Genomic DNA, 26,273 nt, shown 5'->3' with positions numbered 1-26,273 from the left:
TCTCATTGCAGTGGCTTCTCTTGTTGCGGAGCATGGGCTCTAGGCGCGTGGGCTTCAGCAGTTGCAGCATGCGGGCTCAGTAGTTGTGGCTCGCAGGCTTAGTTGCTCCGCGGCATGTGGGATCTTCCCAGACCAGGGCTCGAACCCGCGCACCCTGCATTGGCAGGCAGATTCTTAACCACTGCTTCACCAGGGAAGTCCCTCTTATTTTTTTCTATTTTATGGAAGCACTGTGAAACTGCTATACAATTATTTTATTTGAAGCAAATCCAATAGGAAAAAAAATCAGATTTACATTAAAATGTTAAAGAACTATATTTATTTTAAAACTGAAATAGACCTGAGAGATCATTTGGTTATTAGACAACTTGCCCACAGCAGCTGTTATTTCACTGACTTGTTTACTATCAGTCCTCCCCAGGAGGGCAGGGACTTTTGTTCATTGCTGATCCCAGCAACTAGAGCAGTTCCTGACATATAGAAAGTGTTAATAAATCTTTGTTGAAAGAATAAATAGATGGAACTGAAACAGTCCAAAATGTAGTGATTTTAAATTATTTTGTGACTTTATATCCATCTCTGCTGAGTTACCAGGGATGGGAGGAAAATTTCTGAGGTTCTAACAAGTTTCTTCCATGTATATGTATAAAGAGTATAAAGTCTTACTGCTAGCCAAAGTACAAAAGTACAAAGAAAATTTGGACAAGCTCTGACTGACTCTTGGTGTTTATACTTCTATCCCAAAGAGAAAGCTATGAGTCTGACTTACGTTGTGCCTCAGATTTTTTTTTAAACCAAAATACTGTCTTAAACTTGACTCCCAGATGTGAAAAGCACATGGTGTGACATTCAAATAGCTGCAAAACGAAGTACCTTAATTTGCTGAGAGATATTAAATGGTCTATGATCAAGACCCAGCCTATTTTTTTCCTCCAAAGACAAAAATCAAACGTTTTTCTCCCATTAAAACCAAAAGAATAATTCAAATTAGACAGTCCTGTCACTTGTGAATTGGAAGTAAATTCTTATTATAGAGTGGGAAATTCACTCCACTGAATAGAGTAGAAAATATTATTAAAATAAATTCAGTGACCTTTTTAAAAAAGATTATAAAATTGAATTTATTGAGTTTCACACAAGATGCACTTATAAAATTAGTACTGAATGCCATTTTAACAGAAGAAATGAACATCATTCCAAACTCCCAATATATTCTGCCAAAAAAAGATCTTTCAAAAATGACAGCACAGTAACAGAGTAATTCAAGCTGAACAGAAAGATACACCCAAATCATATTTTTGCTCTGATCAGGGCTATGTTTGGCAAAGTTATCCCCAAACTATTCCCATTCCTCACAGACACTGTTCCTTATGTTGGTGAAGAGAAGATGGAAAAAAGAATAATAATCTTAAAACGGGCCTTCACTGAAACATACACAAAACAATTTAAAGTCTTTCATTTTTAAGTTAAAATAATTCCTGGTTTCACAAAAGTGTTTCTGTACAATTTTCTTTTTTACCCTATGTGAACGTTAATTTCGATTTCTTTAGCTTTAATGTAAAACATTAAAATCCACTTTTGTTTTTCAGAGGAACAAGCCAAAGCATTAAAGCTTGCTTTTTCACATTTCACCCAGGAAACAGACAAATTAGCTAAAATTTACCTTCTGCATGTCACGTGATGGAAATATCAGCACAAGAGCTGAACTTTTAAAATGAAAACATCAAAGGAAGTTAACAGTTAACGGTTAACACCTGGACATTCTGAAATTAGACCCTGTAAAATTTTTATAAAAGTGCAGAAAGGTTCCTCAAGGTAAAATGTGGTGGAAAATAACCTGTCCTATGACGTGGGCCACAAACTGGTAATTAAGCAGAAATGGAATACTGATCTCAAACAAAACCAAAAAGCACCTTTTGGCTGCTGTTCCCAACATCCCCGCACAAACACCTGTCCACACCCAGGCAGCCACCTGAACGCCCCGAACACTCCCATTTCCCTTCCCCGACACAGCCTGCCCAGCCCAGCACAGGCGCACGTGACAGCCACACCTCCCCACACAACACAGGCCCGCCCAGGCGCAGGCACACAGACAGACCCACCCATGTACTCCAGAAGCCGGAGCAAGATGCTGCCCCATCCGCTAGAAGATGGACTTCAAAACTGTTGCTTGGAAAACCCACTTGAAGTCGACACCTTTGAATTTTGTATACTGACAGTTCTTCAGCCTGTTCAACACCAAATCCTTTTAACTGTTACAGTTTAGGAAGCAATTAATTAGCTTAAAGTGATACCAGTTAACTTATACATTAAAGTTAACACTGCTCCGCTTTCTCAGTATAAAAAGTGCCTTTCTGTAAGGGAATTCCTCTTTTATCCACTGCAGTGAAACAATACACAGCTCACGTTTTGCTGTAAAGAGTAAACTGAAAAATTATGAAACATTTTCTCAGTGATGCATAACCTTCATTAATTAATATTTCTTAAATAAGCTGGCTTAGGGTCTTTTTTTTTTCTCTATAAAGTGCTACTATTCATCATGTCTTATTTAAGGTAGCTTTTTATTCTGATTAATTCAGGTACATCTTCAAAGATTATTCTGGTGGTAAGAAACTTGACTTAAGTTTAATTATTATTATTATTTTTAATGGTTTGGCAGATGAAGTGACGTTTGAAAACTGTGGAAACAGAGTGAGGCTGGAAAGGGAGCATCGTGCTAGGAGCTTCACAGTTTTCCAGGTATATCCTTATACTGAAGAGGACTCCCGTCAAAATCCGATCTTCTGGAAGCACAGATTGACAAAGCAAAAGTGATGTCTGTGTTGCTCCTGTCGGGCCCAGAGAGATTCTGCTGCTTTGCCAAGCAGGAGGAACATTTCCTAATCCGTCAAGTTTTCCAAGGAGTCAAGGCTAGAGGTCACTGTTGGAGGACTCACGTGACCTGACCTTCAGCCAGAGCACATCACTGGAAGAAGGACACTAAGATTTGCTTTCCATTAATAATTTAAGTTCTTAAATAAATATTTAAGTGCCATTTTCAGCATCTGTCCATCCTGGTAGCACAGCATCTGCTGCCCCGGGACTCTGTGTATCTTTGGCACACGCAGCTACAGAAATCAGTCAATTCGGTTTCCACAAATTGTGAACCTGTCTATCTCTAACAAATCTTTCTTTGAGGATCTGTGTTTTAATTCAGAGTTTTCTTGCGTTATGTCCTTCTCGTCACCATCTGGCGTTGTCAGAAACTGATCAGAATTGCTTGTCACAAGTAGTGGTATGACATTTTCCTTTTGATGAAGAGGCTGGCTGGTGACCGAAGCAGACAGGTTTTCTTCTGTGGAAAAACAGATTCATTTAATTAGAAAAGGGTTTCCCCCCAACTTATAATAACCACAAGCTTAACAATATAGTGGTACTGAAAAAAAATGTTGATTATCCATGCTTTTGTATAAAGCGAATAATAGCCAAATAGCATGTTGTATAAGCCCCAGAGTTTATAATGAAACTTAGAGGCTGCACTATTTCTGTTTCCTCATCCAAAATTTTATATAAAAGCTATTATGTGGACCATGTCACACAAATAACACTGTTACCTGATTCTGGAAAGATCAGAACTCCTATGTAACAACCCTCCTCCTATAAAACCAATAATAAGATTGTTGCCAGAGCTGAAAAATTAACATTGATTCCTAAACTCAGGACATCAGGGCTAAGTAGACTCTAATCCATTCCACCTGTTATGTGTAGTCACATTAGACATAGTCAGCATTTCATGTCCAGGAAGTCCAAATCAGAAGTAAAAACAAATCAATGGACAAAACCTCTAATGTGTATTTTGGGCCATGGGGATCCTGAGCCTGGCCTGAGGAGCAGTGGTCTGGGGGCCCGGACCCACCAATCTCTGAATCATACATTCAGTCCTTATAAGAGCAGCTTCATCAAGGTAAGGATGACATACCACAAATGGTACATATTTAAAATGGATAATCTGATGAGTGTTGACACATATATACACCTGTTGAAACTGTTGCCACGGTTGAGACAATGAATACATTCATCTCTCTTGGTCGTCCCTCCCTCCTGCTGTCCTCTGCTTCTTTTGGAACATGATGGACTCCATGCTGTCTTGACAGCCAGCCCCTCTTTTCATATGCAAATTGGGCCTGAGCTGCCCGACTTGCAATATCTTCCTGAATGGTCTCTGGCCAGTGGTCTCCTGACCTCCAAAACATCCTGACCAGACACAAAGGCACTCGCCCAAAATGCACTTCTTATTACAGGGCTCTGGATCCAGTGAACTTGAACTGCAGTGCGTGCTACAGGTTTTATCCCCTCTTCAACTGGAGGCTTCTTGAAAGCAAGGCTGATGGTTATTAGCTTCTTAATGTGTTGAAGGAGCCTAGCCTAACAGAACACATATGGACCCATTATGAACTATCCAGGTAGCTGAAACAAATGCAGTCCCATATTACCAATGGTACTTACATGTTCTTGAAAATTAAAAATTATTTTCAAGTTAATCACAAGTTTCTGTTCTACTTTAAAATAAAGCATACATGACGAGCATGGCTCTCTCTTCAGACTGGCCTCCGGCCCAGCTCTAGTCTCATCTCTTATTCCTTCCAGAACAAACGTGACGCTTGGAATACCGACCCATTAGTTCTCTTCTTTTTCAGGCCTCCACGATTCAGCCCACCCTGGTCCCTTTCCTGACGTGGCCCAATCTTCACCTGGGCCTATTTCTTCTCACCCTTCAGGATTTATTTCAGGCGTCACCACCTCCAGGAAGGGTCCCTCTCCTGTGCCCTCCACGCCCCTGTCTATAACCTCACTCACCAATTTGGATTATCCACTTTTGTTGTCTCCCTTGTCAGTCTGAGAGGCGCTAAAGCATGATTTATTTACCTCTGTATCTCCAGCATCTCATATACTACCTGTCACACACATTGCCCCAGTTCTTCCTCCAAATCTTCCAGGCCAGAAGCCCTGGAATCATCCTCAACTCCTCTCCCATGGCACAACCTCACTGGCAAGCCCTGGGCCCCTCCTAACCCACCCAGAATCTGGTCAGCCTGCCCGCTCACATGCTGACCCATGCACTGAGCCAGGCAGCTCCCCACTGGCCTCCACCTCTGGGCTCACCCTTCTTTTCTTTTTTTAAAATAAATTTATTTTATTTTTGGTTGCGTTGGGTCTTCGTTGCCACACGCAGGCTTTCTCTAGTTGCGGTGAGCGGGGGCTACTCTTCCTTGCGGTGCGTGGGCTTCTCACTGCAGTGGCCTCTCTTGTTGCGGAGCACGGGCTCTAGGTGTGTGGGCTCAGTAGCTGTGGCTCGCGGGCTCTAGAGCTCAGGCTCAGTAGTTGTGGTGCACAGGCTTAGTTGCTCCACAGCATGTGGGATCTTCCCAGACCAGGGCTCGAACCTGTGTCCCCTGCATTGGCAGGCAGATTCTTAACCACTGTGCCACCAGGGAACCTCTGGGCTCACCCTTCTTGAGGCTAATTTCCACAAAGACTGAAAATAGCCCTTTTAAAATGTCTGCTGGATCGTGTCACTCCTCCGCTCCAAGCCGTGCAACAACCCCTTCACACAGGAAAAGCTGAGATCCTCACGAGAGCCCACAGGGCCCTGGGTGACCCGGAGTCCTGGGCAGCCTCTTGGACCCCCTTCCAGTCCCTCCCGATCCCGGGGGAGAGGCTGTCCCTTGACACGCCAAGCATGTTCCTGCCTGGGGCCTCTGGACACATGGCCTGTGCCTGGGAGGCTCCTCCCTGGAAGGCTCGGTCTCTGCCCGGATGCCGGCTCCTCACGGCTGGGGAGTGCCCCCAACTCCCACCACAGTCCCTCTCCTGAGTCTGCTTTAGTTTTCTCCACAGCACTTACAGCCACCTGCCGTAGTGCACATCCACTCCCTCTCTCTCCCCCATGATCCAGCTCTGCCTGCCCCACTGCTGTATCCCTGGGCCTGTCAGGTAACAGGTGCCCAATAATCATCTACCGAACAACCAACGAAGGAGTGAAAAAGCTCGGAGCACTGCGTTAGGGGAACCTGTGATGAGATCCACAGCATAAACATTAAAAATCAACAGCTAAGCAAAGTGAAATCCAATCTTGAAAGTGTTGCTAAACGTCGACTGAACAGTGATTTTTTTATTAAGTAGAGTTCAGACAATTAATTCATTATAGAATGATTCATAGAAGTGATAAAAAGAACCAAACCTACCTTGAGAGGGTTTACATTTATTCTGTGATTTATTGGATGGTTTGCTGGGAGCGCTGGTTGGGGGAGGGTTAAACAACTTTTCTTCCATTTTGGCTTCCTTCACGTACTGGCATGATTTTCCCAACAGGACAATGTTGTTCAGTACTTTCAGAGATATCAACCTAAAACCGGAAAGAAACGACCAACTACTGTTGGAGTCCCTCTCAGTCACTGGGCAGGCAGAGGGGAGGGGGAGAGAGGATCACCCAGGCGCCGCAGGGCCCAGTTCCTTATGCAAAACCTGAGTTTCTGGAGGTTTCTTTACCACGGGGGAACATTTTTGAAAAACTCCTTAATTCTCTCTATAAGAAGAAATTATGTTTAGAAGTCTCACCTGGTTCTAAATTGTTTGACATTTATTCTTTTATTACAAAACAAATACATTTAGCAAATGCAGATGAAAAACAACAAGAAAAACTTATAATGCCACACTCCAGTGCAAATCACTGTGACATTTGGTATATTATCCTTCAGTCATTTTTGCTCTGAATGTACATCTATTCATATTTCTCACTGTCCAGTAATGGGGTCTCTTCAGAAGGCAGTAGGGGATTGGGGTTCAGAGCGAGTGCAGAGACTCCAGGGTCCAAGTGTTTGAGTTCGAATCCTGACTCCACTGCTCAAGACCTGTGTGGATCTGAGTGAATTTCCTAACAGGTTAATCCATAAAGGAGGTGATTTCAGTAAGGTGCTCAGGACAGTGCTGAGCACATAGAAATGCCAACAAATTTTGTTATTTTATTACCATCGTTGTTGTTGACATGACAATACGTCATGAATATTCTCCAGAACCGCTTGTGTTCCTCAATGACATTATCTTAATGGTCTCACAATGCTTCACTATATTGGTTATCATATAACAAAGCCCCTCAAAGCCCTTAATTCTGGTTACTTAGGCTATTTCTAATATTTTGCTTCTATTAAAAAGTTGCTGGTTAGGAAAACTTACGTTAAATCTGTGTTTCCTTAAGATAAATTCCAAAATACATAATTACAGAAGTGGGATTTCTGGGCCAAAAGGTGTATAACCTTTTTAGGCATTTGAAACGAATCTGGCAAAAATTCTGAAAAAAACTCTTCACACTGGTATCGTCACACAAATAGGGGCCCTTAAATGGCACAACACCAAGGACCTCACGGTCAGTTCTACAGTGAGTGAAGGCGCGGGTGGCTATTTCTTAGGCCTGATAGGAAATCCTGGCAGTGACACGGAACTACGCGTCAGTGAGGGGAAGTCTGAAGAGGGGTGTGGAAGGAGGTTAAACAAGAAGCAAACAGGCTTCCTTCACTCTCCCCGGCCTCCCCACTCCCTACTCCGGAGCACCGAGGGCCTCACATGGACCCAAGGCTGCAAGGACCTTCCGCGTGCATGCGCCACTCTTCCAGGTTTACTGCCAGCCCCAACTTCCCCCGCCCTCTTTACTCAGCCCTTCCACTGCTTCCTTGACACCACTAGGGGATGTCTAGTAGGATCTCAAGCTTACAAAACCCAAACAGGACTCTCGATTCCAGCCCCAACCCTCCAAAAAAACCAAGGCCAACCAGCCCCACTTGTCTGTCTTCACCAGCTTCCCCATCACAGTGGATGGCCAGCCCATCACCCTAACTGCCCGAGCCCCACACTCTGTGATCACACTTGATGCTTCGTGTTCCCTCTCGCCTCACATTCAGTCAATGCGTCAGCAAGTCCTGTACATCTCCACCTTCAATGTATCCCTAGTTGACAGATTTTTAGCACTCATTGACACCATTCAATTCCAGCTGTGGTCACCTTTCCTGGGAACGACTGGAACAGCTTCCTGACCTGGCCTGACTTGTGCTTCTCTCCTTGCTACACTCCAGTCCATTCTCTGCACAACAGCCAGAGTGGCCCTTGCAAAAAGCCAGATGGATCTAGCCCTCTTATGCTCACAAGACTCCAGTGGTTCGCCTCCCTCAGAGCTGAAGCCCAGGCCCTTCCCGGGGACTGCCGGACTGCCGGCCATCCTTGCCCACGCTCTCTGCCTGGCAGGGTGGAGATAAACAAGGAATGATACAAAGAACTTCGGAGGGCAGTGTGAGCATTTGTGCCAGGGAAGGAGGATCTCACGTTTTTTAATGGCAGTAACTGACGAAAGTTACCTTAATACAGTAAAGCATTTCTATGCTCACTCAAAAGTAAATGGTATGCAATCTGATCAGAACCACATCTTGCTTTGGGCATCACTGACATAGGCCGCGTAGCCTGAACGCGGCGCTGAGGGCGCAGAAAGTTTATTTGTAACTCACATACTCGGTGGAGACGGTGAAAACTGACTGCTCCTGGGCTCCTGTGTCAGACACCTCTCTGGAGCACCTGCTGAGTCAGTTAGCAGGCAGACAGCAGTGTAGAAAACACACTCAAAACGTGGAACTGGAAATACCCAGATGTCTCTGGAAAGTGGACCTTGTCCCAGGGGCAGATTCTGGGTGAATCTCTGGCTGAGGTCATTACCGCTATGCTTATCCTCTCCTCACTTTCTCCTCTCAAGATACTCAGTTCTGACTGCTGCCCAGAGCACGGCTCCTGATGCGCCACCTGATGCGCCACTGCACGTGAGCACAGGGACCAGGGATGGGGTCCCTTTCTTCTAAAGCAAGTAAACCTAAAGCTAGGCAGGGCTACTTTATCATAAATTCACGTCATGAAAAAACTAGCAGTGGCAAAAATGCCTTTTTATATTATTTTCTTCATACCGCTTATTACTATCTTAAAGTATTTTAGTTGTTAATATGTTACCCTTTGTCTTTCCCAACAAGATATAAGCCGCATGAGACCAACAAATCTGCATATAAGTTTAACCAGTCACAGGCAGAGAAATGATATATTTCTGCATCTCCTTTGGGTTTATATGACATAGGCCTAGAGCATGCTAAATAATCAGTATGGCAAACATAGTAGAAACAAAGATTTTTTTAAAACATAGAACAATATCTGATTACAATGGCAGATTTTATCATAAAACATGGGTGAAACTTAAGTCCTAGGCAGAAAGGACTTTAAGTGATTTCACTAAAAGATTAAAATTAAATCTAAAGTGCTATTAATACTACTACCAAACAGCATATTTAATTTAACTAGAATTTAACTGAGTCACAAATACATTTGGAGATACATGCTGTCAAGGGAGACCCCCAAGACAGTTGGGATGGGCATATTGTTATGATTTAGCTGCTATTAACTTCCATCACATCTTGCACTTATACTTTACTGTATAACCAAAAACATATTCAAGAATGGTTAATCTTACCCAAAATAGAAGAGTATGACACAGGCATAAGACAGGATTCCTTGCACTTTAATTGAGCTTGTTACAACTCTGATGAGCTAGCCAGAAACAAACCAAAACAACAAAACACATAAACAAAACATACAAACACAGAGTTATTAGTTAATATTTAAATAAAGATTTCTCCATGCAGATTTTAACACTTTGGGCACATACCTGTGGCCTTTGTCTAAACTCAAGAAAGCAGTTCTAGTTTTGTTGATTCATATCAGAATCTGGCTGCTTGTGAAAGCTTCTGTGGTAGATTTGGATTCTTTAGACAAATCCAGGATGGCTGTGGCTAATGCCACGTTCAACTGCTGACTCTAAAGTCAGACACTATACCTAGTTCATGAATGACATGTTCACCTGTACTTATTAACAGAGATGCAAATCAGCTGACTTTTAAAATAAAAATTATTCTGGAAGATACAAATGAATTCATCTTGCTGCATGTGTCCCTACCAGAGCTAGAAGCATCTAGTGGGCATTGCCCTTGCTCCTGCTTTTTCTGTCCTTTTTTCTTTGACTCTCTAAGAACCCCCAATGACTTGCAGGGGGAGAGAGAAAAGGGAACCTTAGGGGGTTTGTACTGTTTAAAAAAACTAAATACCATTACAAAATTTATTACTTAAAGGCCAGAAACCTTCTGCGTCCTTTGGATAGTTATGATTAAACATCTATTTTCTTACTTATCTCATAGAAACATAGGAGTAACAGCACTATCCTTGGAAGTTTGCTGAATAAATCTGGTGGGATCTGTCGCTGGAAAATGTTTACACATTATAGGTTCCGCTTAATAATGAGCCCACATATTAGGGTATAGGGGGACTGCTATGTGAAAATAGAAAATCAGGGAAAATAACTGACCTTATCTAGTAATGTTATCATCAAATGGAAGGGTCTCTAAATAAATATCATAAGATACATTTTAAATGACATTTAAAAAATGCTTTTAATAAAAGAGCAATTGGGAGGAGACAGACAGAATGGACTGCCATATATTCAATAAAATTTCAAGATGAGGAAAGATATGGAAGCCCTCATCTCTGTCACAGTCTCTAATGGGGAAATGACCTGTCGTACAAACATTTGTGATGGAAAGTAACATGGTTCTAGAATTTTATTCATTAATATGAAAGGCAAAGCAATGATCACATTCAAGGCTTAAACGACTTCATTTTTACCCAGTATATTATTAGGTAACTTTAAGATACATGTGTCTCAAGTCCAATTTCCTTGAGACCTTAACATATGATTTATTTTACTTTTCTTGGATATGAATTCATTCTAGGACCAACGGTAACATTTACAAGGAAACACTGCCACTCTTGGCCTTAATTAAAGAATTATCTTAGTTACTGAGGCCTCAGCTTATTCTTCAGGGCCCCTAGATTTCTGCCAAAGCTAGGGTGTCGCTCTGGCACTCTGTGAGAAAAGCGCTGCAAAAGGAAACCTGCTGGATCCTCGCATAACTACATAATCCCCTTTGAAACTACAGGAGGTTTCCCAGAAGTGTTCTGTTAATCGATTATTAATTAAACTTAAATCTTTTCGTATAACAACCATAAAAACTTATTTAAAGATTAAAACAAAGACTGAAGAAAAATCTAAAATATGTACTAATTTAAAAAATTCATACTAATTATGAATCGAGTTTTCTGGCAAATAAGTTAATAGATAAATAATTATTATTTGGCAAAGCAGGGACACACTTAAATCCAACCACTTAACCAATCCTTTAAAAAAAAAATAGGCAACCTAGGTTTACTCTCACACTGTTGTATCCCTTTTCCAGTTGTAGAAAACAAATGTAGAAAAATTTTAAATTCTATTTCATCAATCTCTTAAACCTTTAACAAATAACTTCACTCTTGAAAAATTTCCTGTTTTTCCAAAATTCTAGGAGCTCCTTTTCCCAAGCAAAAGAAAGCCGAATTAGTTAGTATATAATAAAAACAAGCTCCTAATATAACTGAAAACATTTAGGATGTGGTTATTAGAAGAGTCCTGTTGAAGTTTAAATAACGTTAAATCTATTAATCATCCATCCTCTAAAAAAAAGTTAGGCAAGCTGGTCAAAACTACAGTTAGTATAATCTACAACTTCTTTATACCTCTTAGTCAATTTCTATGGGACTCTGCATTGTAAGAGAACTTCAGATATACTTTGACAAAAAGATGGTTGCATTTGTTTTGATATGAGAATAGGTAGCCAAAAAGGAATACAGGGACTTCCCTAGTGGCGCAGTGGTTAAGAATCCGCCTGCCAGCGCAGGGGACACGGGTTCGAGCCCTGGTCTGGGAAGATCCCACATGCCGCAGAGCATCTAAGCCTGTGCGCCACAATTACTGAGCCTGCGCTCTAGAGCCCACGAGCCACAGCTACTGAAGCCTGTGTGCCACAACTACAGAAGACCACGTGCCATAACTACCGAAGCCCACGCACCTAGAGCCCATGCTCTGCAACAAGAGAAGCCACTGCAGTGAGAAGCCCATGCACCCCAACTAAGAGTAGAGCCCCTGCTTGCTGCCACTAGAGGAAGTCCGCATGCAGCAACAAAGACCCAACACAGCCAAAAAAACCCAAAAAACACTCCCCAAAAAACCACCCAAAAAAGAATAGAATCATATATAAGTGCAGCCAGCAAATCTTCTTAATTAACATTATTACAGCCTTAATTAAATATTATAGTAGCTATATGCAAGGCTGTTCTGAGCAATTCATTAAAATATCAGAAGTTGATGACTAATTTTTTTGGTTGATCTAGTAAATTTCAGTGCTATTATTTAAAAATATATATGATATTTCCTGTGTATAACAGTAGAAAATCTCCTTGTAAAAACTTCGGAAAAAATTTAAGAAGTAGTGCTTATAATGAACACAGAATATTTCTTCATTTGTGCACACCATATTTATTTAATCTATTTCATCTGTTGCCAAATTTTTACTACTATAAATGCCACCGCAATGCATAACCTTGCCTATAAATCATCATGTGCCTTTTATAACTATTTTCTTAGGATAAATTCCTAGAACTGGAATTACTTCATCAAAGCATAATACCGTCACAGTGCCCTTTAGAAACGTTGGATCAACTTATACTTCCACCAATATGTGTTACAGTGGCCACATCAATGCCTACCACTAGGTATTTCCACTCTAAAAGAAAAATCGTTGCCAAGTGAATAAGCCAAAATGAATATTCTCCTTGTCAGGAAAGCCATTACATAAAATAGAGCCTTAATATCATTCACCTATTGGATGGCTCAAAATCCAAAAGGAAGATACTATAAAACAAAATGTCCTTCTAAGTCATGTACCTTTAATTTCTATATCAAGTCCTTTTAAAACAAACTTATTGATAATCCTTTCATTAATATTCTGTAATGACAGTCATCTCGTCATAAAAAATGGAAAAGAAGTATGGACTTACTAAAACAGCTAGTGGGAGAGGAATAAACCCCATCCTCCGTGCCACGGAATCACTGTAATCAGTATATGCCTAGACAGAGAAAGGAGAAAAGGATTTACGGGATTAAATAGCACTTAAAAAGTACAATTCACTCATCACCAGCAAATGTTATCAACAGGTGAGGCTGTGAGCAAGAAGAGAACCTAGCACCTATAATGTAATTTAGTAAAATGATGTGGCAATCTAAATGTTCATAAGAAGTTTAAAATACAAAGTTGCATAACTGTTACAACACTGCAGAAATCATACCCTATGTAATGTTACATATTAGTATTATTTTTATTATTTTGTAAACATTTAGTGTCAAGAACAGAGATAAGTAGGAAGTTTACCTAGCTTTCCCTTAATTAATATCCCATGCTGAATTAAACCATTGTTCAGTTAACTTCAGACTATGTCTTCAATATAATACTCACATTTTTCTGTCGACTGCTAACAAGGTCAAAAGCAAGGCTGGCTCTATATTCACTGTAGACCTAAAGACAAGTAAGAATGAAATATTAAGTAATATAGTGCAAACATACAACGTGGAAAGCTTTACCTTGTAGATAAGATGTTCAATAACTAGCCAGAAAGAAGGTGCTACTAACTAAGCGACATCTGGGTAGTTTTTCTCTTATTCGTTTTCCTACAATAAGGGTAAAACATAGCCTCAATTCCCCCAACTGGTAAGTTCACAGGCTTTGTAAAGGTTTCTCTTAAAGAGGGATAAATATTCAACGATTATGATCCTGAGAGTTTAGAATTTGGGGAGGAGTGGTTATATTTTAACTAGTGTAAGGCACAGAAAATAATTCTGAAAATTTAAATTAAACGAACACTTTAAAATTATTATTACTGTATATCTAATGATAATGATGCCTTCTTAGAAAAATGAATGCTAAACATGATATAAAGCTGAGTTAGAGAACATAGTTACGAAGGCACTTGTATTCCACTAAAAACTGCACTAAGTATTAGAATCAAGCCTATTAGTTTTGACTTATGTTGCTGAGAAAATGATCCCATGAAAAGGGATTCTTGTTTTGAGGAAGCCAAGAGAGTAAAGGGTAAAATTACTTTATCACCGTTTATGCAAAAAAGTGCAAAATTATATTTTATTCAAGTATATTAAAACATTCAGAAACCCCATAATCCAATCATCACATTGTAGCAGCTGCAACTGCATTATATTTTAAGTCTTTGCCTTTTGAAATCAAACAATAAGCATCAGAGTAAGACAAAGCATAACCAAACCAAATCTAAGTAACTGGTGAAATTACTATTCGTTTTGGGCCTGAGGTAGGAATGAGGACTGTACTAGAAAACTTGCCTGCGTTTTGTTTACAACAAGCCTAAAGCCCCATTTCTATTTCTGGAAATTCTATAGAATACCTGCTTATAATATAAAACAAATCTCTCAAAGTTCCAGCAAATGCTTTCACTAGAAAAATATAAGGCTCTTGTCTTCTAGGACTTATCAGAAACCTATTCATAATCACAGAAAAAGAATCAATTTTTAAGTATAAAATATTAAACAATCTAGGCAGAGAGAGAAGTTTTGATATCTAATGTTTTAAATAGAAACAATGTGATTTTTAAACAGTTTAAGTAGACAGATTATGATGGTTATTAACAGTTTATAATGGTTTTGAGTTAGTGACACCCTGATCTCAACTACTGGTCAATCTATACCTCTACCCAAATGTATGGAACCAGAACTGTTTAATATTGAAATAATGTACTTTCAGTAGTACAATTATTTTTAGAAATTTAAAATTATAATTCTAACTTTAAAGTAGTAGTACTTTTCTATTTTTCTTCATAAATGCAGTAAACTTAAACTTGCTCTTCTACAACTTTATAATATTAACCAGAAGTCAACACCAAACACTGAATTGCTTATTAAAATACATACATCTGCAGTAATGTCATTGAACTTTGTGATAAAGGCATGTTTTATAATATCCACAGCAATTTCTGATATAACCACCATACAGACATCTGGAAACAACACCCAGAGATGATCTATAAAGTAGGGGAGAAGAGAGACAATTAAATCTCTTAATATGAACAGAATCCATAATATCCTATCACAGGCTACCACAGAAACCTGCAATCTCCACAGGGCAAAACTATAATGTTTTCAATAAGTGGTAATAGAGAGAGAACCAGCATTCAATTAATTATCAGAAGAGCCCTATTTTATCCAGATAAAGGATAAGTCATTCAACAAGTATTTATTCTGTGCTTCCTCTGTGCCAACCCCTACTGAAGGGGGCACAGTGGTGAGCAGAGCCCCTGGCTTCCTTCCGGACCAGCACGGGAGGACTGGTGGGACGGATAACTAAGCAGGCTCCTTGTAAAACTCTCTGGCTGCCTTAATGTGATGGTGAATAAATACTAGGAACATGTGCTGAAGTCAACTGAACAAATTTTTCTCCCTCCTTGATCACTAAGACTTAAAGATACTGATCAATCATTTATTTCACTGTCATACAGATGTAATTCGTCAGATTTGCTCACCTTTACCATATTTATTAGAATGTCAATTCAGTACCAAGTACCTGACAAAAAAATGCCAACAGATAACCTCCTTAGACCTTGAAGAAAGATATGAGTGGGACAGAGCAGGAAAAGGATCAGAATTGTTGGCAGGGACCTGTAGCAATCCAGCACCTGGGCAGCTGGAAGGTGGGGTGGAGAGAGCACAGCTGGGGCTCTGCCTGCTGACAAGACAAGGCAGTCTTAGGGAGTTTCACATCCTGTTGAGGTTTGGGGAATCAGGGAACCTCTCTCAATAATAAACTCTGCCACTGACTGGCTAGATGATGCTGGCAATTACTGGCAATTAAGTTCCAGTTTCCTCATCTACAAGATAAAAGTATCTACACTTCACCATTATGAGAATTAAATGAGACAATGATGTAAAGTGCATAGCAATGGGCCCGGCATACAGGAAAACTTGTACTATTTTTATGTTATTCATCATCTTGGGAATTTAGGGTAAGCTTCCGTAAGTGGTATTTGGTTTAAACAAAAATTTTTTTAAACCTAAAAAAAACAAAAACAAAGAGTGAAAGAATGATGAATTTACCAACAAAGAAGTGTTCCTCTTATCATACTCGCAAAGAAAACTAAGATAACTTGTTGAAAGTCAAGTACAAATGAGAACACGACTTTAAACATCCAGTTGTCAGCAGGTTTAGGGATTACTGTCCTGGGGCGCAACAACACCGCTGTTTCAGGACTGCTGATCCCACGCGGGCTCTGCTGGGACCAGCCACACTCGCCCGTTACTGCCTCTCATGAACATCCTGTTAGCTGACTTAGTTATAAAGCAAGAATCCAGCTATGCAGAGAATCTAGGTGTGTGTGTGTGGAGGAGGGGCCTTGCTACCACAGGTCAAGTAGCCTTTGGATCTATTCACATGAGACGTCAAGCCACTGTTAAGATATACCATTTGATTGTATCCTTTCTACAAGAAAATAACTTCTGGAAATATATTTCCAAGATCACATATCTCATTTTACATCTGTTTCTGATGTTTCACACACACCTGAAAACGAACAAGAAGTCATTAAATACCTATAACATGCACGGCATTGGGGGTACTAAACTGCAAAACATGACCTCGATGCTTAAGAACAAGGTTATACAGAAATGTCAGACGTAAAAAATTCTAAATTACTTGAGACACGTGATCATTTCCCACCAAGCTGACTTCAGCACCACCAGACTGTGTTGTAATTACCTATCTATTTCCTCTATTAGTTTGTGATTCCTACGCACATCTTAGTCCTTCTTACCTGTGCCAGTGCCCAGCACATAACATATACTTAGTGAATGTCTGCTAGCTGAATGACTGATGAAAATTCATGGAATCTCAACAACTTCCTTGCCAGCCTTGATTCAGAGAGTGTAAGTAACAAAGTTTACTGCTTTACATTATATTTCTTTAATTTATCTTTATTCAAAATGCTAATTCATAGGCAGTGAATGAGTAAAAGATAAATTTTAGGAAACAGTCAAAGTTCTTCTGGTGAACCCGTAAAATGAAAAAGATCTGACTGCATTTAGATACCCACAGCACACTACAGTTAGAAAAATCAGCAAAGAGGCTTGGAAGCTGCAGTGCTCGACAGGGTCCACTCACCCACTGGGTACACAGCTCTACAGAGATGCTGTGTGGCTCACAGGAAATGACGGGCCAAACACCATGGCACGTGGTCTGCCTCCCACCATACCACAGAGAGCGCACTCAATCTGTCCCACTGGGACAGTTATTTCCAACACCCAAAGAGTTGAACAGCTAAAAATTTTGAAGTTTTCTGCAATATTCATTTTATTTCATGGAAGAGAATGATTTTTGGTTCAAGAGTAAAATTGGAAGGCACCGTATTTGTTAAGAGTTACTTACCTGGATTCCAAGAAAATTGTTCCATGTTTCTTAGACACACTATTAGCAGAAGCACGTAATTTGTGAATCGTTCTTTAATATCTGAAAAAAAATTTAACAAATAGTAGATATATAACAAATTGTATATAAATAACAATTATATAGTATATCTAAAATAACTTTCTTTTAGTCAGAGCATGATGAAATTATATATGTAAATGTGTGTAAAATTAATATATTATAAAATATATATAAAATGTCTGTAAAATTATATATAGGGTGGTGCTACGTTGGCAAGCCATCTACTTCTTTGACCAACATAATTCTAGTATGGAAATTCCAGTTTTCTACAGACTTCAAAAAATATTCAAGCCATCAATCTGCTCATATTGAGTCAGACTGCTCCAGTGGTCTTTGGGAATGTAAGAAAACTGTTTTCATTTTATAGAAGAAGAAATAATAGAAGAGTGTAAAATATAAGACTTTGGGTAACATAAAACCCCTGCTTCCCAGACTATTTCCGATCTGGTAAATAGTAAGCACACAAGTACTGACCTGATGAATCCTTCAGCTAAGAAAATGCTAGTATTACAACAGCATTACTAAGGATATATGTGGAACTTAGGGGAATAAAACAAGCAAAAAATTAGGTTTCATGATATTTACCGTAAGTTACTAAGTATTCTGAGCTTTAGTCTGAATGAATTTAATAAAAGCAAATAAGTAAATTCCTGATAAAGGCTAGTTTACACATTTCACTTTTGAAGCTGTTACCTTCTTATCAGAGTCTAAGATACTATGTAACCAAAAAATGGAATGAAATCAATCTATGCCTGCTGTAAGTCTGGTACATCCACATGTTGGGTCTATGCAGTGGTAGGGCTGTGGCTAGAAGCCATCATGCATATAGTGCCCATCTCAAAAGCCTGTACACATCTGTCATTTCCCTAATAAATCTAATATCTCAGGAATTCAACTGTGGGACCCCCTATAGCCCTCTGCATTTCAGTTTCACTCTGAAGTCCTTCCTGGGACAGCTTTGTTCTTTCTTTCTGGTTTCCACCTTTCCCTGTCACTCTAGAGCAAATGATGTGGACTTTTAGTCTACAGCTAAACCTTGGCCTCTGTAAGTGAGCTGGTGTTTTCCATGTGTCTTCTTCCCTAAATTCCTGAACTCTCTCTAGTTAGTAGCAGTACCTCTTTTCTAGGGTAGCTCGGCTCCTAGCCCCTATCTGTGAGGAGTCTGAGCTGTACCTTTACTTCTTCAAAGGCCAGGGGGCACAATTTGCTGTTCTATTATGAATCCATAGTGTTATTTCTTATGAAATGCCATGTTTTGGGGTATAAGCTCACAGCACAGTGAGTCTCCAGGTGAAGAGCACAGGCATGCCCCCTCGAAGGGCACTGCAGAATTGCAAGGAAGCACACTGTGGAGTGCAAAGCACACACGTTGTGACTAGTTCTAGATCACATTTTCAACTTATTCTGTGATTTCAAACGGGAGTATAGGTTAAAAGAAGCTGAGAAAAGCCTGTCCTAGAATAATTTCCATCATAATCTAAATAAAATGTATTCTCTGCTACTTATGTATAGTTAACTGTGGGACTTAATTCATGGGACTAATTAAATTTGTCCATGTACTTCCAGTTGGAATTCTGTGCAGTTATTCACAGAGCTGCAGCTATATGTGTGCTAAGCCCTTCGGATTTCTAATTTCCCTTACCAAATTTAGCGAAGAAATGTACTTATTTCTGACCTTTCCACTTTCCATGATACTGACTTGGTGCACTGCAGAATTATCTGGAAAGAAACTGCCTTGTGAAATTTAAAACAGTATTTGAGATAAGCCAACATAATTTTTATGAAGTCTTATATAATAAAACAAAAACAAGAGCAGTGTTTAAACTAATCATATCTGATTCTTGGACACATGGTAGCTGCCGGCATAGAGGAAACCTATAATCATTTCAATTCTAAGAATACTGATAAAAGGGGAAAAACTCCATTTTATTAGGGGGATATTTAAGGTCAAATAGATTTTAGAAAAGCAGACTATTTCAAAATACTGTAGAGGTTAATAAAGATTGATAAATTCTGGTGGATAAATGCGATTTTACACTATGAGGGACGTGAAAGGTGGTAAGTTTGAAGATGAAAAACAATAAAAAAAGCACTCATTTATCAATCTAACTCTGAAAATGAGGCTGCTATGTGGCTATTAAAAAATCTCACTATGTTTCATTCTTGTACTTTCACAACTTTATTTTTTGTACATTTAAATAATTTACAGAGATTTTTTTAAAATTTGAGCATCACTAAAGTATACCGAAATTCTGACACAGTTCATCTGCAATAAAATAAAATCTTACATAAAGAAGTAACATTTTTTAGAATAATAGATTCTGATAATGATAAGATGTAAATATGTTGATTGAATGATTTATCTATTTACAATATTAATAATGCAATCCACAACATATTTACATCATATCTCATCTTCAGAACACAGTTTTGACTTGGATTGAACTCGCATTAATCAAAAAGTGAAACTCCTACCAAAATGGGAATGTTTTCTCTTAATCTTTATTAATGAGCTTAAAAACACGGGTGATTAATGCTTTAAAAATATTTCTGATATTCAAATTATTAAGCTCCTTTTTCCTCTTCTAAGTCACCACTAACAGGGATATACTTTAACATATTTACAGTCACAATTTAAATGTGCAATGAGTGACTCTTTTATTTCCAACAGTCATTCAAATTAATGCAGGTACTCAGCCTTATGTTAAGAGAGTTAAACAGAATCACCCTGAGCTGGAACCTTACTTCAGACCAATGTTAACTCCTGCAGGATCTTTCTGAACGTACAGTTCACATTGTCAGTGGGTTAACAGCTATGTAAAACATTTCATTTTAAGAACACAGGTCAGAAAGGTCTAGGTTCCATACTCAGCTGGGGCACACAATGACATGATGTGGAAGAAAGGACAAAATGTTAAAAGTTGGGTTTTATTAACTAAACTCTATTTTGTGTGTCCTCAGGTAATTCCCCTAAAGACAACGTACAGTCAGGCAAGAAACTGAAAGGGATAAAGTCACTCTAAAATTTCCAAACCAAGTTTTCAACATTAATCTAGCATGAGGTACTAAATTTGATCCCATGTACACGGCAGCTCAGTTTCCCAGGGAAATTCCCAGGGAAAGAAATAGCTGGTGTGTGACCGGCAGCATCCTGTGGACTGGCTCTCATTTCACAGCTGCTAATGCATGTGGAGGAGGCAATAAACTCAGTCACCATGTGAAAGGCAGGCATTAGTGACTCCTTACCTATTCCTTTAATATCTGAGCACCACCTGCAACACCAGCGAAATTGTCTACGACAGATTTTTCTTTTTCTTACTTGGGAACAGGTTTTAAAAAGCTACCTTAGGTAAAATTAATTTCTTATAAAACTTGAAGGGAGACAGAAGGGGGTACAATGCAGATCACCCTGCATTGTAACGTGAATTATTTTATCTCTAACAAAAAGCAAAACTTTTCATGCTGATTACTAACCATTTTAAGCCAAAATATACTTCTGAATTCCTTATAGACTCACATGCATTGCTTTATTAATATGCTACTGTTTCAGGGTTTTCTTAGAACGGAAATATTGAATTCCTTATCTTTCTAAGCTAAGAGATTAAAATTTGGGGGACTTGTTTATAAAAGAAAGGAAAAAGGGATATTAATTATATCACCATACTGGCGATAAGGTTGAAAATCGTTCACAATCTCCTCCTCACGATATATAAAGACTGAAAACACTTATAACTTAAAGATCTGCATGCCTTGTTTAAAGCTCTACAAAGAGTGCCTACTCAAACCAGGTTATTAATTTAAATAGAAATAATATGATTTCTGCTACAAGTGAAATTCTTACAGTCGAAGCAATATATTCTAGAGTTAAATCCTGAAGCTGAGAAGAGCATGCCCCTTCCCTCCTATCCCTCCCCTCCTCTTTCATTTCAAATGTAAAGAGCTTGGCAGCACACGTTTGAAAGAATATTACTGCACAGAACGACACTGTGCCAACTGCCCTTCAGAGCTCTGAGATTTAAGGTCTATCACTGCTCCACAGAATTATCTAAAGTTTTTCATTAGTTCTTTCTGTTCCTTGCCTAGTTATCAAATCTCCTATAATTCTAAACACTCCTTTGCTTTAATATATTCATATGCCATTATTTTCCTTGTCTAATATACGTACAGCAAAATTTATGCACAGTGAAATTTTACTTTTAAGTGTACAATTTGATTGAGTTTTGATGAATGCATAAGCTATGCCACCATCCCCATAACTAAAATATGAACAGCTCCATCACTACAGTAAGTTTCCTTGCACCCCTCCCAGTCAACCCCACCCCCAGTAATCACACTTGTATTTCTATCATCATAAATTAATTTTATCTGATCATAAACCTCATAAGTATGAAATCACACAGTAGGTACTTATTTGTGTCTGGCCTCTTTTCACTCAGTATAAGGCTTTTGAGATTCATCCATGTAGCTGAATACAGGTAGTTCTCTCTAACTGTTGAATAGTGCCCCACAGTGTAGATATACCAAAATTTATTTATCTGCTTTCTTCTTAATGGGAGGATTTGGGTTGTTCCCAGTTTCGGGCTATGAATAAAGCTGCCGTTACAATTCTTTACAAGTACAAGTCCTTTTGTGAAACTGTGTTCCCGCTGGTGAGTGATAGGGTAGGTCAATGTGTAACTGTGTAAGAAACCGCCAAAAGGTTTCCCAGAGCAGCTGCAGCATTTCACATACACCATCAGTGCGGGGCACTCCCCAGCGTCACTGACACACACTGGCAGCCACAGGACCAGCCATTCATTCCAGTGGGCGCGTGGTGATCTCTCACTGGCTTTTTCACCCCTGTTTTCCACCATAGTGCAAATGGCAACATGGTGAAAGAGATAAGTAATGTCTTCATATTCTTATGAAAACAGTTTTGACTTTGCAGACTCGCTGGAAGGGTCTTGGGACTCCCCCTCCAGGGTTCCATGGGCCACACCTTGAGAACCAAGACACTGTGCTGCTATGATTATCCTAACTATGTAAGATAAGGTTTCTGGGGATAAACTTTGTGCCCTCACACATCTTAGAATTAGAAAGGAGGTGGTAAGGCACAACTGAAAAAGCCTAGAACTAAGAGCCAATCTGAGGTTTATCATCAGAATTAGAGTTAGTAGCTAAGTGAGTGACCTTAGGGAAGTCAAATTACTCTCTGTTTCAACTTTCACATCTGTAAAATGGAATAGTATCAGCTGCTCCTAAGAAATTTCTGGATCAATGAGAAGCTTCTGAAAGTATGGTAAGGTGTGATACAAATACCTGTAATTTTTTACTATCTTAAACACCCTGAGATTACAATAACCAAAATAATAAAAAAAATACTTAGTAAAGATGTTGAGAGAATAAAAGAAAGCACAGCTTAAGTCAAAGAAAACAGTGGCCCATAGGAAACGTGACATTAGAGTTTCAGAATGAGTTACAAAATAATACTGCATAAAGCTGCAAGTAGAATCTGATAGTACATACCGCTATTTGATATTTGAAAAAGATTGTTCTTTTCAAACTTCTTGAAAACACTTCCTTTAATTTCAACAAACTGAAACAGTAAACACAAATATCATCTTCATCATTAACACAGTTTTAAAAATGGACATGCTACATATAAAACTTCTTAGGGGATAAATAACATTTAGAAAAAATAATTTTTTCCCATTCAGAATACTGCTGTTAAAGTACCATATAACCTCAAAAATGTAAAATAAAATCTCATACTTACATTATTAGACATCATAATAGTAAGCAGGGACTTGTTGTGTGAGTTAAAAGCCACATTGAGAGTTGTTGCCTGAACCATTATAAGGATCGCATGAAGAACTAGCAATAAGTGATGTCAAGGAAAAAACTTGTCTCTTTTCAGTTTATATTAATAGATAATGCTATAAGATCTTGCAAGTTTATAATGGGGAAAAAAGATGACTATGCTTTCTAAATCAAGTTTTACGTATTTTATTAGCTTTGTGATTTCCCTATTAGCTATAGTTGATATAAATTTGATGGGATAAGATGTATGCAACTCATATGAAACAAAACAAAAGCAGAAATGAATCCAGTCATTTAGACTGTGAGTCCTGGAAAACAGTTGTCTTGTTCTTTCTGGATCTTTGGCATTTGGTACAATGCTTGGGAAACAGGATATCAGAAAAGTTTATTAAATAAATGGAATAAATTATGGTAAATACTGAAAGAAGAGACCTAGATATATACATTGTGAATTAAGAAAATCTGCATTCTAAAACAGAAGAGAACACAAAGTAAAAGTTAGTCTGGAACTGATTTTCTTCTCTGGTTCTGTAGGGGGAGGGGAATATAAGACAATAAAAAATGTCTGATAATTAAGACTCTTCTTCAGATGTCATTTTTGAAGACATCCACAAGCTGCAGAATTATACTCATATTACATATGGAATAGTTTATTTAAATTAGAACAGTAACTTTTTACTTCATTATACTTGGAACAAGCTTTTACTCTCCACAGAAATTTTTCCCACATAGTCCTTTAACTTCCCAAATATTAATCCAATTCTTTCAAGCATTGCTCTTTCAGAGACATTCCTTTGAACGAGTCCTGATCCCATATGGACCTTAAGTGTAGGTATGCATGTGTGTGTAAATATACATACACACACGTGCACACCGTGCTATATAGTAAAGCATTTACTCTCCAAAAGAAAAGCTTTCAGAAGGAGATGAAGGAGGGAGAAATAAAAGCTCAAAAACTCCGGAGCCTGTGCTCCGCAACGGGAGAGGCCACAACAGTGAGAGGCCCGCATACCGCAAAAAAAAAAAAAAAAAAAAAAAAAGCTCAAAAATTCCTCCCTAACCAATTTCAAATTTTATTTCTAGATGAATTGTATACATTTTAAGCTGAAGGTTAAAACAAAGAATTCATAGCTTTAAATATAACTTCAAAAAATTCTAATATATGTATGAAAAAGTTACAGAGATCTATATAAATCTAAAATATGTATAAACATACTATCCCTTTATTCTAAAATCCTTCCTTATAATCAGTTACACTGAGAACAGAACTATTTTCTAGCAGTTCAAAGGGTCATGTATACATGACACTCTTTAAATTAATTTACAATTACAGTTGACCCTTGAACAACACGGGTTTGAAACGCATGAGTCCACTTATACGCATATAGTTTTCAATAGTAAATACTACAGTATTAAATGGTCCGTGGGTGCTTGAATCCTTGGATACACAGGGCTAATTTTAAGTTATACTTGAATTAGCCCCTGTGTTGTTCAAGGGTCAACTGTACTACTATAAGCAATTTCTTAAAAGAAAGCAGAGGGTTCACATTAGTCTTCAGGATACGGACACACACACACATCTTTAAATCTGAGAAACAGCTAACCAAATAGAATAATGTAAAATATGCATTGATGGTTGGAATTTCTGAGAAGTCTAAAAGGATACAGACATAGAGAACGGCCATGAAAAAGTGAGGAATCACCCCGATGTGGGCTCTTTTTCTTTCTTTGGGCTCTGTTGCTGTCCAATAGAGAGCATCTAATATATCTTGTCCGAATGATGAAAACAGACGATCTGCTACCTAAAGAGAAAAATTTTATTAAGGTGTTTCTCAATATTCCATTTGAATATGTTACTAAAATTCAGAGGTGAACTCAAATACTGGAAATCTCACTTTTTAAATCCTACTAGAAGCTAGGCTCCAAAAGAGAGCAGGATCTTTATTTACTTCTTCACTTACATTTCCTTATTCTCTGACACACAATGAGTCCTCAAGTTTTGTGTTACCCGAATTAGACTTTGTCTAGTAAACTGTTTGTAACAAGAAAAGTTTTAGTAGCAAAAATAAAAGGGAGAGGATACATCAAAATCACAGTTCCTCTGGTTTTAAAACTCTGTGAACTCAAATTCAGGATTCAAACTTAAATCCTTTAGGACAAATACACCATTTGACCCACTCTACTCACACCTAATATCGGTAAATAACAATAGCTGTAATTTGTTTGAGGTTTATCATATAAGAATATAATAAGCAGATTTGCTTCCTAAAGGCATTTTCAAGTTCTGATCTCCATGAATACAGTATGATAAATAAAGAGAAGCACATAAAAAAAGAAAAAAGGAGGGCTTATCATTCACGTTTCAGTCACATTCTAAGACAGGACCTTCCCAGACCATCCAGTCTTTTGTGGTTCCCGTGGTCTCTAACTATTACCGTGTTCTTCTTCATCACGGTTATTTATTATTTCCAAATACCTCCTTGTTTACTGCCTCTCTCCCACCTGTAGAATATAAGCTCCAGGGGATTTAGGCTTTGTTCATCTCTGGATCTTCGGGATCCTGGCATGTAGGGAGTGTTGGTTGAATATCTGCCGAATGAAGGGATAAATTGCTACCATTTAGGGAGCTCCTACCACATGTGCTAAGCCCCTCTACAGGCTGTCTCATGTACTCCTGGTAACTCCCCTAGTATCTCCACTTCACAGATGAGAAGCTGAAGGTCAGAGTCATTCAGCAACCGGCGGCCATGTGCAGGATAACCAGGATTGGAGGTAGTTATCTCTATACTAGAGCCTGGACTCTTCTACACTATGCTGAAACCACTCATCAACTCTAGTCTACAAAGTGAATAAGTATTTAAGCCACTTTGATCAGCAATTCATGGATCCTTCTGCTTGCCCTGCTTCCTAGTAATGGTAGCACCACCACCTTGTAGAGGGCTGTGTAAATCAGGAGGCATCTGCCTTAAGTTTGGGAGTAAGGAGAAG

The 26,273-nt window shown here is 38.8% G+C and overlaps 1 protein-coding gene across 1 annotated transcript in view; it reads right to left on the bottom strand.

Annotated features, from left to right (window-relative positions):
* Positions 1-1,094: 1,094 nt before the first annotated feature.
* TAPT1 (transmembrane anterior posterior transformation 1) overlaps positions 1,095-26,273 on the bottom strand; it is a 63,517-nt gene continuing 38,338 nt past the window's right edge. The window contains exons 5-14 of the mRNA XM_081224887.1: positions 24,952-25,087; positions 23,242-23,339; positions 22,992-23,061; positions 17,427-17,507; positions 14,924-15,033; positions 13,443-13,502; positions 12,988-13,056; positions 9,533-9,609; positions 6,225-6,385; positions 1,095-3,334 (exon numbers count right to left, since the gene is read on the bottom strand). Coding sequence (XP_081081013.1) covers positions 3,117-3,334; positions 6,225-6,385; positions 9,533-9,609; positions 12,988-13,056; positions 13,443-13,502; positions 14,924-15,033; positions 17,427-17,507; positions 22,992-23,061; positions 23,242-23,339; positions 24,952-25,087 — 1,080 coding nt within the window. The 3' untranslated portion in view covers positions 1,095-3,116. The remainder of the gene's footprint in view (positions 3,335-6,224; positions 6,386-9,532; positions 9,610-12,987; positions 13,057-13,442; positions 13,503-14,923; positions 15,034-17,426; positions 17,508-22,991; positions 23,062-23,241; positions 23,340-24,951; positions 25,088-26,273) is intronic.

This window comes from Mesoplodon bidens (genome assembly GCF_964165515.1).
Source record: "Mesoplodon bidens genome assembly, chromosome: 1".
Lineage (NCBI taxonomy): Eukaryota > Metazoa > Chordata > Mammalia > Artiodactyla > Ziphiidae > Mesoplodon > Mesoplodon bidens.
This window is presented reverse-complemented; position numbering and strand designations above follow the sequence as displayed.